General features: G+C 48.3%; 1 protein-coding gene across 1 annotated transcript; it reads left to right on the top strand.

Moving 5' to 3' along the window:
* Nucleotides 1–294: 294 nt before the first annotated feature.
* Snx11 (sorting nexin 11) lies at nt 295–11,700 on the top strand. Its single transcript, XM_059271623.1, has 8 exons — nt 295–463; nt 2,652–2,711; nt 3,663–3,717; nt 5,088–5,174; nt 5,459–5,559; nt 8,009–8,104; nt 8,337–8,552; nt 10,263–11,700. Exons 3-8 carry the CDS (start codon nt 3,676–3,678, stop codon nt 10,543–10,545), a joined length of 825 nt encoding a protein of 274 aa, XP_059127606.1. The 5' UTR covers nt 295–463; nt 2,652–2,711; nt 3,663–3,675; the 3' UTR covers nt 10,546–11,700.
* Nucleotides 11,701–12,618: the final 918 nt, after the last annotated feature.

Genomic DNA, 12,618 nt, shown 5'->3' with positions numbered 1-12,618 from the left:
GTAAGACTCCAGGAAAGTGTGGAACCTCGCCACACTACTGACAACCCCGTAACACCCTACAGACACCTGGGTTCCCGAGATGCTCTCGCAGCCCTTCAATGAGGCTCCCTGAGCGCTGATTGGCGCGCCTGACGGCGGTGGGCGGGACGAAACGCTGCAGTGGACGCCGAGGGCTTTCAGTTCTCGGGCTCCACCTCTCGCGCCCCTAGCGATTTCCGGAAAGATCCGGATTGCGGCTCAAGTCTGGGCGGGGCGGAGAGCCTCCGCGGACCCGCGGTCGCCACTGAGAGCCCTGGTCTGCAGGGGTGGGGGCGTCCTGGACACTCAGGATTGGTCCGCCGGGAGCCGCCTCCCGTCGTGCACCGGGGCGCCGGCGTCTCACCCGGAAGGAGAAGCCGGGACTCGGGCTCTATGGTGCGGTGCTGGTGGTGTCGCTGTAGAGAGCCGCCGCTGCTGCTCACAGGTGAGGGGGCGTGGGCGGGGCCGTGGCTCGTAGGTGCTGCTTGGGGCGGGGGATGGGACGCCGGCTTGAGGAGCAGTGGTGGCGTTTGGGTGATGGCCTCGCTTGACATGTCAGGGAAGGGGTTGTCTTCCCGCCCGGTGTGAAAAGTGAGGGCTTGCTGGGGACCCAACCAGACAGGAAGCCTGGCTGTCCAGTGTACCTCGAGAATAGAAGGTGTCTTTCGTCCCAGGTTTAACCGGGAAAGGAGAGAAGGAGCGTGTGGCTGTTTTCCATCTGGTTTGATAAGACTGGAAGGGAGTGTCCAGAGTCAGAGTTTGGGGATAGCTATCCGAGTGGCCGGGAGTGGGAGAAAATGGCAGGTATTTTTCGCAGACACTGGGAATTATGGTCGCCCTGTAAGTTATTTCCAGGTGGAATGAGTGGGCTGTCGAACAGCTGCTTGATGGACGGGATGGAGTGTCAGGCCGGAGAACTGCCTCTAACACCCGTGGGTATTCAGGAAGGCGAGGTTTTTGAGTTGCTGTCTGTTGACACCAAAGGCTCAAGAATGAGTAAGAAAAGGCGAGAGGCTCCTTGGCGCAATCTTTTTGCAGCCTGGTTTGTTTTGAACGTGCCTCTTGAAGTAGTTTAAGTGGCAGAAAAAATGAGGGGAAGACCTTGAGTTAGCAGTTGTGAGCTTTACAATGCATCGACTTTATATCCTTCAAAAGATCTGGTTCTTCCCCGGGACTGTTGGTGCTGGTACTGCTGAGGGAAGCAAACAGCACCTCAGATGTGATGGAAAGGGCCTGGAAATGGAGTTAGCATTGCGTAAGCCACCTAACCCTTGGAGAGTACTTGACTTTATCCTTCCTTGGTGGATGCACACAGATCCATCTCTAGGTTGTAGAGCTGAAGTTGAAGTTAAGAACTTGCTGCTTCTCCAGGAATGGATGAACTTCGTTTTCTTTCAAAGAGTGTCTTTGGGAAGGAAATTGATGGAGAGTAGTGGGGGTTAGAAATGGAGTCTAGGTTTTACCGGGTGATGGTGGCACACGCCTTTAATGCCAGCACTCCAGAGGCAGAGGCAGATCTCTGTGAGTTAGGAGCCAGCCTGGTCTATTACAAAGTGAGTTCCAGGACAGCCAGAGCTGTTAAACCGAGAAGCTCTGTCTCGAAAAACCAAAAAAAAAAAAAAAAAAAAAAAAAAAGAAAGAAAAAGAAATGGAGCCTAGGTTTTTGTAGTTTCAGTATTTTAAGGAAATTTACAACCAGAACCTCCTCAGTGCCCTTTAAACTTAGGTTTAAGCATACAAGCATATGGAGACTTGGAATTTTTAAAAGCCAGTTTTTGGTTGTTTCTATGTGATAGTAGCTCCACACTAAAGGAGAAAAACTTCCACATGGGGGTGCTGCGGGCCCCTTTCAAATTCTTCTTTGAGACCAAAGGTATGATGACTAGTTATTGAACTAGTCTTGAATTTCACAGACCTTTTCAGGAAGAGTGGTGTGAACTCCCTTTAGTGGAGATAACTCTTTTTCTTGTCATCTTTCCTATTGTACTACAGAAAGACACTTCAGAATAGTTAACTCTCTGTTTGTATGCTGGCAGATCGGCAAAAGCCTAAAAAGAGAAAGGGGTGGGAAACCCCAGGAGGTTAATTATTCACAGCAAGTCTGTCTGCTGGTTTTTGGTCACAGACCTTTGTTTCGGTCTGGACTGTTGTTAAGCTGGGTTACTGGGGAATTTGAACTTCCTGCATTTCAGTTCAGGGCCTGTTGGAGGTGGTGACTGCCGCGGATGAAAAATCAGATTGTCAGCAAGAATGCTGTTTATGATGGTGTTGAAATCACAGAACCTTGGGTTTGCGCCACAGTGTAGCTCAATTTTGTCATCTGCCATGTAGCTCTGTCCCTGCGTGCAACGTCTGTCTGTAGAAGGGAGACCTTCTGGGATATTGGAAAGAATTGCAAAAGCTGTTTGCTCTGCTAATTTCATGCTGTAAATGAGTTCCCCTTCTTTTGAAACATTAGCCCTGTGTTAGCAAAACATAAAATAGACGGAAGCTCATTATGCGCTCTTCTAATGGTAAGGCAGAACTAATAAGAGAATGTGTTTAAAATTAATTGTGGGACTGTAAAAATGAGTGGGTGTGTGAATGGGCATGGGGGGAGGAGAGGGAGAGCTTAGATAGGCTTGTTTTCCCAGGAGCCGGCCCGGATCATTTGTTGGCAGTACATATTGGCTGAAGTCAGTTTTCATTTCAAGGTAAATTGGAAAGGGAAATTAAACCTTATTGTTCTGCTCTTAAGAGAGAGGAAGGGGGTGGAGGCGGCAGCCAGGGTGGATGCTGTTGGAGTGATTCTAGGAGTAAGAAGATTAGTGCTGTATTTTAACAGAAGGTGACATCATGGGCCCCTTTGGAATCCAGTAACCCTGTGCTACAGCCTTCATGGTCCCCTTGTTGGAGTGGGCGATGTCGCTGTACACATAAACTACCACACTGGGGGAAATCAGTGGCTTAGGCTTTAATGAATCTTTACAAAGGAGCAGAATGCATCCTGAGTTGACCTGCGAAGCTGTGGGGTGCTTGGGCAGAGATACAAACCGGATGGTATGTCAAGATTGGAAATGATTACAATGGTTGGCTCCAGTTCTAGAGAGCTGATAAGGGAAGGTGGTAACTGTAACTGGACCATTCAGTCTGGTGCTCCCAGGAGCACTCCAGCTCAATGACTCACCTGTCTAGAGGTAACTTTGGTTAGATTGCTGGAGCATTGCTATGTGTAGGGACTGGGTTGTCGCTAAATAACCAGGAGGGGGTGCTGTTAGGCTCCTTTTCAAAGCCGTGCTCCACAAGGCTGCTAAGCCAAGGTCCTCAGGCAGAAGTTTTACAGGGGAGCCCACCTGCCTTTCTGGCCACCCACGACACACTCTCCACACACAAGAAGCTCTAGGTTGAGGTGGCCTTGTAGAGGGTCCCAGGGGTAGTCTGAGAATGGAGACAAATTCCCCGGGGCTTTTAACTTGCTACTAACTAGTGTGGGTGTTTTTCCCTTCCTCTTTAAAGTTTTACACAACATAATTAGGGAGAGGGGAGTTGACCTGGGTTTCCCCAAGGGCTGTCTATTAAGAACTTTTGGGGTTTTGCCCTGACAAAGCCTGGTAAAGACATACCTGCTAACTGTGCTTGTTCCTGTGTCCTCTGTTCCTCCCCAGATGTTTTCTTCCCATGGGCTTTTGGTGTAGGATGTTGGAGAACCAAGAGCTGGAGGTAAGAGTGGGCTCCAGGTGGTCAGAGTTGGGGGGCCTTTAGGAGGAGGGGACACAGATGCAGATCACCATCTGTGCTGTGTTTTCCCCTAATATACTCTTGGTGTGTCTGATGGGCTCAAAATAAAGCCAAGAGAAGGAAATCAGTAGCAATTGTACATGCTGAGAAGCGAGCTTCCATTTCGACTAACTTTCCCATTGGTACTAGAATGTAAGCTTTTTAAAAATTACATTTTTAGGCCAAGCGGTGGTGGCGCACGCCTTTAATCCCAGCACTTGGGAGGCAGAACCAGGCGGATCTCTGTGAGTTCCAGGCCAGCCTGGTCTACAAAGTGAGTTCCAGGAAAGGTGCAAAGCTACACAGAGAAACCCTGTCTTGAAAAAACAAAAACAACAATAACAAAAAAAAAATTACATTTTTATTTATCTAAGAAATAGAGCTCATTAGGACATTTTCATATATATTTATCATTATTCTTTGTTCTTATTTGTCTACTCTTTCCCTGTGCAGATTAAACTCAGGGCTTGTGAGTGCTCAGCTCTACTGTTGAGCCGTATATCCCTAGCTCTCTTTTTATCTTTATGTAGTGAGACAGGGTCTCACTGGATAGTCCTCTTTGGCCTAGAACTTCAACTAGCTCATCTTCAACTTGATGACAGTCTTCCTGCTTCTTCCTGAGTGTTGGGATTACAGGAGGGAGCCACTGTCTGAAGTTCTTTATTTACTTATTTTTGTTTTTGGAGACAGGGTTTCTCTGTGTAACCCTACCTGTCCTGGAACTCCCTCTGTAGGCCAGACTGGCCTTGAGCTCACAGAGATCTGCCTGCCTCTGCCCCCAAGTGCTGGGATTAAAGGCGTGCACCACCACTGCCCAGCCTTTTTCTTTTCTTTTGATGTTTTTATTTTTTTATTTGGAGTCTCACTAAGTTCCTCAGATAAGGCCTGGAACTCTTGACTCTCCTGCCTCAGCCTCCCAAGTCGATAGGCTCATAGGCCTGTACTAGTCGGGATGGCCTGTGGTCTCCTGGAGAGCAGGGAGCTTTGTTTCTCATTTATGCTCTATCTTAGTACAGTGCCTGGCACACACCATGTCAGTAAACACTTGTTGAATTGACTAGAACAATGATTGGAAGTTGGTATTGAGTTAGAAACTTCGGTAACTACTGTGCGGTCAGAGCTGCCTTGCTAGCTAGGTGTGGTGTCTTATGATCTCAACACTTAGGAGGCAGATCTGTGAAAAATGCCACATGTTCAAGCAATAGTGAGTTCCAGGCCAGCCAGGGCTCCAAAGCCTGAACCAAACCACTTTCTTTCTGTGTGGCGAGCTGAAGCTGAAGGAGCATTTTTTTTTTTTTTTTTAACACTTGCAGGAGGTGATCACGGTGCGTGTTCAGGACCCCCGGGTGCAGAATGAGGGTTCCTGGAATTCTTACGTGGACTATAAGATATTCCTTCATGTGAGTCATGTTTCTGTAATGGGGTCAACTACAGGGCTATGGGCTGTGCTGAAGTGGAAATGATTTGCGGGTGTTCCCAACATCCCGAGACAGAAGATTGAGAGAAAAGGAGCATGGTGAAGAAAGCACGAGGTGTAATTGTGAATTGCTTTCAGCCTGTCCAGTGGCATCCCGGTCTGGGGACCGGGGCCTGATCATTTGGCCCCTTAATGAGAGCGATGATGGCAGAGTCACATGGGCTTAGTCCTTTCCATTTAACCCTTTTTACGAACCTCCTCTTGTAGACGAACAGCAAGGCCTTTACTGCCAAGACCTCGTGTGTGCGGCGCCGCTACCGTGAATTTGTGTGGCTGAGGAAGCAGCTGCAGAGGAATGCGGGCCTGGTGTGAGTTTGCTCTTGCTGCCTTCTCAGGTCTGAGTAGACTCTGGGATCACACGGGAGCTAGAGTTTACAGAGAAAAGAACTTCCAACATGCCAGGCGTGTTCTAAAGAAGTGCTTTAAATCATGTTTAAGTCAGTGAAGAAAACCAACACCCTCCTTTTTAGTTTTTGACCTAGCAAAATTGTATGAACAGGGAAAAAGTGTCTATGTGCACATATATATTTCACTGGCTTAAACATGGTTTAAAACAGCTCCCAGCTTCTTTAGTGCCTGGCATGTTGTAAGTTATCTTCTCCGTAAACTCCAGGTTCCTTCCTTTTCTCAGGCAGGGTCTCACTGTGTATGTAGTCCAAGTTGGCCTTGAACTTGCACTCTTCATGTGGCAACATCTGGAGCGCTGGGATAACAGGCATAGATCACCACACCTAGATACATTTTCTGTTTTGTTTTTTTTGAGACATGGTCTTCTGTAGTACAGGTTGGCCTGCAACTGTTGATTCTCTTGCCTCTGTCTCCCTTCATTTACTTCAGGGTGATCACTGGTGGATGGTCTGCCCAGTTAGTTACCATGTGGGACTGATGGGGCTACTGCCATGGGCCATGCCAGTTGACTCCCTTCGTCCCTCTCCTCTAGGCTGCTTCGGGGTGTCTGTCTGCCTGTCTGCCTGTCTGCCTCTGTCTGTTGTTCTCTCTCTGAGAGTGTCTGTGTCTATTTCTTTCCTTTTGTTGTGTGCTGGGGATTGAACTCAGGACATTGTGTGTGGTTGGCAATCACTCTACCACTGAGTTATGTCTTCAGCCCTGGCTTCTTGTTATTTTATAATGTGTTCCCTGTGGCTTATAACAGAAGCTAAGGACGTTTAACAGTAATATGCGATAACTCACTTCATTTATAGCAAATTCTGGGGCTAGAGTGGTCTGTTTTATTTGTTTTTTTTGTTTGTTTGTTGTTTTTCCCTGAAATAGAGTCTGTATATGTAGCTCCAGGCTGGCCTCGAATGCTCCGTCTTCTCGCTTTAGCTTGCTGAGTAGTTGTGATTATAAACATGTGGTAACATGTCCAACTTGGAGTAGATAGTTTTAGTTTATGGGAAAGGACCCACATTCCTGCTTGAAGTCTCTTCCTTAAAGAAGGAACGTAAGCTGGGTGCTGGGGAGATGGCTGTTGGTAACATGATCGTTGTGAAGCAGGAGGAGCTGAGCTGGATCCTTAGTACCCATGTGAGAAGCCTGTAATCCCAGTGCTGGGAGACAGAGGCAGGGGAATCCTAGGGGCTTGATGGCCAGCTAGTCTAGCCAAATGGATTAGTTCTGGGTTCAGTGAGAGACTCAGTTCAACAAATGAAGTGGAGGGTAATTGAGGAAGACATCCTCTGTCAACATCTGGCTTCCATACATGTGTGTATGCACATGCTCCCCCATCCCAGTGCAGAGCACAGAGGTAGTAGAGCTGGGTGTAGTGGAGCAGGCCTGTAGTCCTACCACCTAGGAAGCAGAGACAAGAGGATTACTGCAAGTTCCAGGCCAGCCATGACTACATAGCATAGTGAGGCCATATGTCATAAAGTCCCCAAAGGGACTAGAGTTAAGAGCCCTTGTTGTGGGGCTGGAGAGATGGCTCAGAGGTTAAGACACTGGCTGCTCTTCCAAAGGTCCTGAGTTCAATTCCCATCAACCATATGGTGGCTCACAACCATCTACATCGAGATCTGGTGCCTTTTTCTGGCTTGCAGGGATACATGCAGGCAGAATAGTGTATGCATAATAAATAAATAAATAAATAAAAGCCCTTGTTGCTCTTACAGAGGACCTGGGTTTGGCAATCCACACTAGGTTGCCTACAACTGCCTGTAATTACAGTTCCAGGGGATCTGATTCCCTCTTCTGGTCTCTGTGGATACTGTGCACACATAGTGTACATATCAAGCAAGCTCATACACCTGAAGAAAAAAGCAATTGATGTTGGAATGTGTATACTAGATGGAGTGGTATAATAGCATGGCTTTGGAATTGTAGACCTAGATACTACCTGTGCTGTGTGACAATGGGAATTTTTTTTTTTTTTTTTTTTTTTTTTAAAGACAAGGCCTAGAACTCACTCTGTAGACCAGGCTGGTTTTGACCTTGGAGATCAGCCTGCCTCCCAAGTGCTGGGATTAAAGGTGTGTGCCACCGCACCCGCAGACAGTGGGAATTTTATGTCACCTCTCTGGTTTTCTAAAAAAGGAGGACACTAATATTTTTCTCACGGGATTTTTAGGAAGATTAAATGCCATGTTTGTGGAAATGTGATGTGAAATGCCTGCCATAGGGCATACCATCAACCAGTGTTAGCTCTGTCATGTCCCTTACTAAAATCTAATTGTATTGATTGGGCCCCTTTTCAGGGGATTATTTTGGGGTGGGATTGGAGTGATGCTTCACTTTGAGTGTTACATTATATTTCCACAGGCCGGTACCTGAGCTTCCTGGGAAGTCCACCTTCTTTGGCAGCTCTGATGAGTTCATTGAGAAGCGACGGCAAGGCCTACAGCATTTCCTAGAAAAGTGAGTGGACATGCTGGGTTAGCACTGGCCACCACGGTGGAGGCAGGGCCGCAGGACGGTGCCAGGCAGATGCAAACCCCTGCCCTGCTCTTGCGGTCGCATTTGTGGTGGCTTGCTTTCCTGTGCACCCCCATCTCCAGTGCTCCGTGAAGCCAAAGGCTGGCTGGGATGGGGATGGGGATGGGGCAGCTGCTTCCTCACATGGTCGCTGTTGTGCTCTCTGTTGCTGCAGGGTCTTGCAGAGCGTGGTCCTTCTGTCAGACAGTCAGTTACACCTCTTCCTCCAAAGCCAGCTCTCAGTCCCCGAGATTGAAGCCTGTGTGCAGGGCCGAGGCTCCTTGACTGTGTCTGATGCCATTCTCTGCTATGCTATGTCCAACTGTGGCTGGGCCCAGGAGGAGAAGAGGCAAAGCACCTCTCACCTGGCTAAAGGAGACCAGCTCAACAGGTAATTGGAGGACCTGTTAAGGAACCTGGGGCTGGGATCACTGTGACAGTGACACATGGGATGTGGCATGCCCATGTGTTAGGAAAGGAATGTCATAGCATTGGTAGCCTTGGAAAGGCCTAGTTCTCTATCTTGAATGGGAAACTAGAGGTCCCACTGAAACTCAGGGAGAAAGAAGGGCAACCTTCCCTGGCTGGCTTTTTCTTTTGTTTAAGGCAGTCTATTGTGTGGTCCGTACTGGCCTGGAGCTCACTGTATACCAGGCCAGTCTTCAGCTTTTCGTGATCTTTCTGCTTCAGACATGAGCTCGGAGATTCCAGGTGTGTGTGTATACAGCACTCTGTTTCTTCTTCTTTTGTTTCTTTGTATAGCCCCAGCCATGTAGACCTACTCAATTATGTAGGCTACTTGCTCTGTAGACTGAGCTGGTCTCAAACTCACAGAGATCTGCCTAAGATCTGCCTGCCCCCCTGAGTGCTGGAATTAAAAGTGTGCAGCACTACAAAAAAACAAAAACAAAAACAAAAAAAGGGCTGGAGAGATGGCTCAGAGGTTAAGAGCACTGACTGTTCTTCCAGAGGTCCTGAGTTCAATTCCCAGCAACCACATGGTGGCTCACAGCCATCTATAATGAGATCTGGCGCCCTCTTCTGTATACATAATAAATAAATAAATCTTAAAAAAAAAAAAAGTGTGCAGCACTACACTGGGCTCTTTTTGAAAATTGACTAAGGAGTTAATTTTTGTGATTCTGGTGGGAATGAAGTCCTGGGCTTCACTTGTGTTAGGTGTATGTTCTACTATCAAGCGACCTCCTCGGCTCTTAACATGTTCCTATTCTAAATGAAGGAACGCCACCCCAGTGAGCAATGGCCATTCCCCCTGGTAACCACAGTCTACTTTCTGTCTGGATCTGCCTGTTCTGGTCATTTCAAACACGCTGAGTCATATGGCAGGTGTATCTGGCTTTTTCTTTTTTCTTTTTTTTAAAGATTTATTTATTTATTATGAATACAGTATTCTGCCTGCATGTGTCCCTGCAGGCCAGAGGAGGGCACCAGATCTCATTACAGATGGTTGGGAGCTACCATATGGTTGCTGGGAATTGAACTCAGGACCTCTGGAAGAGCAGTTGGTGCTCTTAACCACTGAGCCATCTCTCCAGCCCCTGGCTTTTTCTATTCAACATAATGCTTAAAAATTTTTTTAAAATCACATTTGTTTGAGTGTGTGTTTGTGCATATGTGTGGTCATGGCATGCATGTGAAGGTCAGAAGGCCACTTGGGGTCAGTTCTCTACTTCTGCCATGTCCTGGGGATTGAAGTAGGTCATCAGGCTTGGCAGTGGGGACCTTTTACCCACTAAGCCATTGTACCAGCTCCAGCATGTTTTCAGTACTTCATTCTCTTTTTTAAAAAGATTTAGTTATTATATACACAGCATTCTGCCTGCATGTATGTCTGCAGATAAGAAGAGGGCGCCAGATCTCAGTACAAGTGGTTGTGAGCCACCATGTGGTTGCTAGGATTTGAACTCTGGACCTCTGGAAGAAAAGCCAGTGCTTGTAACCTCTGAGCCATATCTCCAGCCCACATCATTCCTTTTTATGGCTGAATATTTAACTGAATGAAATGTATATGTCTATGCCCATCTCTTCATTTTTATCATCTATTCATGCCCATCTTTTTCTTTCCTCTTCTCCTTCCCAGTTGCTGCTTTCTTCCAAGATCAGGCAGGAGGAACTTTCCTTCTCCACCCCTCAGTGAAGAGAAGGACCACTTAGAAACATGGGCTCCGGTGATGGACTCTGAGGGCCCATCCTTAGAGTGTCTTATGCTGCCGCCCAGCTCCTCACCATCATGCTGTGATATTGCAGGACCCGATGAAGGACTCTCTGTGTCCCAGCCTGTGAGAAGGGCTGTGGAAGGGGACCATGCTGTGCCATTGGACCCTGGTCAGCTAGACACTGTGGGGGAGGTGAGCTGTGGTTGAGCTCTAGGTTCTCTTGGGTGGTGGAGAAGATGCAGGCCACAGTCGCATTCAGGTGGGGTTGGGCACAGGGCAGGTGCAGGGGAGTTGGGCTGTTTAGCACCCTCCATCCACATCTACTCAGGTTCGCTATGCAGAGGTTGGTTGTGGCTGCTTATCATGTCTCCTCCATGGGAATAAACACCACACCGGTGTTTGTAAGTTAAGCACAGGGTCCAGAAGCTGTTGGTTTTAAGTAGGACTATATTTACTTCTGCAGGAGCCTAGTTTCTTCAGGTGCACTGCCACGGGTGAATAGTTTCGGGAACCTTTTCATGGCAGATTTTTAGCTGCCATATTGAATACTGTACCAACAGAATGCTTCTATTGTTATATTCCCATCTTGGCAGGCTGCAGTTTTTGCCTGGAACATTTTGGTTGTGGGAGGCCTGCCTCTTGCCTGCCTCCTTGTGTGGACAGGGTGGTGAATATTTATTCACCACCTCCTTGCTTGTCAGTAAATGGCAGTAATGTGACTCTTATCGATGGGATTTCCAGTATCTTCCAAGACCTTGGCAGGTTGAGTGGGGCCTGAGAGCTGCAGGCAGGCAGTTCAAGACCATTGAGGCAAAGTGGCTAACCGCAGCCAGGGGGAAGGGAACAGCGCAGAGGCTTTGTTTTGGCAGAGGTGGCTCTGGGCTGCCCATCTTGTGCTCATAAAGCAGAGCTGGTATTTCTGCAGGGGTAAAGCGGGCTCCTTTCTTCTCTCTGAATCGCAGCTCCGTGGCGCAGGGCTTTAGCTACCCCAGTGCCCACTGCTGCATTGCAGGGAAGCCTCATGCTTGGTCCAGAGGGGCACACAGGCTTTGTTTCCGCCTGGAAGGGAGGGCTCTAGGATGGAGATGGGGAACCGCGTGCTTTCCTTCAGACATTGAGGCTTCTGCCCTCCTGCTGCCGAGATCCTGTTTGCAGAGAGCAGGGGCTGGGCACTGGAGTGCTAGGGTGGGCTCTCTGCTGGGTTCCCCTTGCCACTCTGCTCATAGGTTTGTGTGGGCTTTCTCCCCTCTGGCCATCTGCCCGTCTGTGGGCTCTTTCACTACTGGCCTGTGTTGTGGGATTGCCATGGCATTTAGTTCAGAGTTGAGGGGCTTTGGCCTGAAATAAAATGCAAGTATTTAAGACTGTTGTTGCAATTTGTGTCTAACAAGCTGTAGCAGGGAAGGAGGGAGAGAGCTGGCAGGAGTTACTTTCATAAATCATGAATTTATCAGCGTGGAAATAACACTCGCCGCCGCAGAACTGTGTGCTGGAGCGCTCCTGCATTGTGTGCGAGACTCAAGTTCACCGCTGCAGGAGGGACTGTTTTTTAAAGAGCCAGGATCCAGCTCTTCTCACTGTTCTGGGCATGAACCTTGTTAGGTATAATTTACCTGATGCGCTTCCATCTTCGAAGCCTGTCTGAGGTGCCAGGTGCTAAAAGAGAAATAAAGTTTGTCAACAGGCAGATGCAAAGCCCTGGCTGGCGTTCATCCCTCCTTCCTGGCCGCCTCCCCTGGGTCTCTCCTTTATATGATGCATCAGAGCGAAGCGAGGATGGAAAACCTACAGAGGCAGATCCAAAATGTCAAAAGAAGTTCATTTAAAAGGGGAAAAAACTCCATACACAACCCTCACAAAACCCGACAGATGCTAGGCTAATGGCATCCACTCTGCCGATTGGTGGGGATGGCTCATGAATATTAATGAGTCCAATGCTCCAAATGGTGCAGCTGTGAACCCAGCTGTGCCTGAAGCTCTCTGATCTCAAAACTTCCAGACAGGAGCCGGAGGTGGTCTGTGTCAATTCCCTACTCAGCCAAAAACCAGCAAGCTGGATTGGCCTTCTTCTGTTCTCCTCTCTCCTCCTGGAGTTGGTGCTAGGCAGTCAGCTCTGCCAGCAGGCTGGGCTGCCGGGACAGCAGGGCGCTCTTCAGACATGGCTGCGATTCCTCAGACTCCCAGCTTTTTTAATGACCCATTAGCAGCCGTGCGTACAACAGCACCTCAGTTAATGTGAGGCCAGGCGACTTCTCATCTCAGGCTTGTGCTGAGTGGAGT

This window comes from Peromyscus eremicus, chromosome 8a, assembly GCF_949786415.1.
Source record: "Peromyscus eremicus chromosome 8a, PerEre_H2_v1, whole genome shotgun sequence".
Taxonomy (NCBI): Eukaryota; Metazoa; Chordata; class Mammalia; order Rodentia; family Cricetidae; genus Peromyscus; species Peromyscus eremicus.
Note: the sequence above shows the minus strand (reverse complement) of the source record. Positions and strands in the feature narration are given on the sequence as shown.

Bases quoted from the DNA above. Each gene is read 5' to 3' on its own strand.
- Snx11 (XM_059271623.1), top strand. From the start codon at position 3,676: ATGGGCTTTTGGTGTAGGATGTTGGAGAACCAAGAGCTGGAG. The intron at 5,560-8,008 runs GTGAGTTTGCTC...ATATTTCCACAG, and splicing joins CAGAGGAATGCGGGCCTGGT to GCCGGTACCTGAGCTTCCTG. The intron at 8,553-10,262 runs GTAATTGGAGGA...TCTCCTTCCCAG, and splicing joins AAAGGAGACCAGCTCAACAG to TTGCTGCTTTCTTCCAAGAT.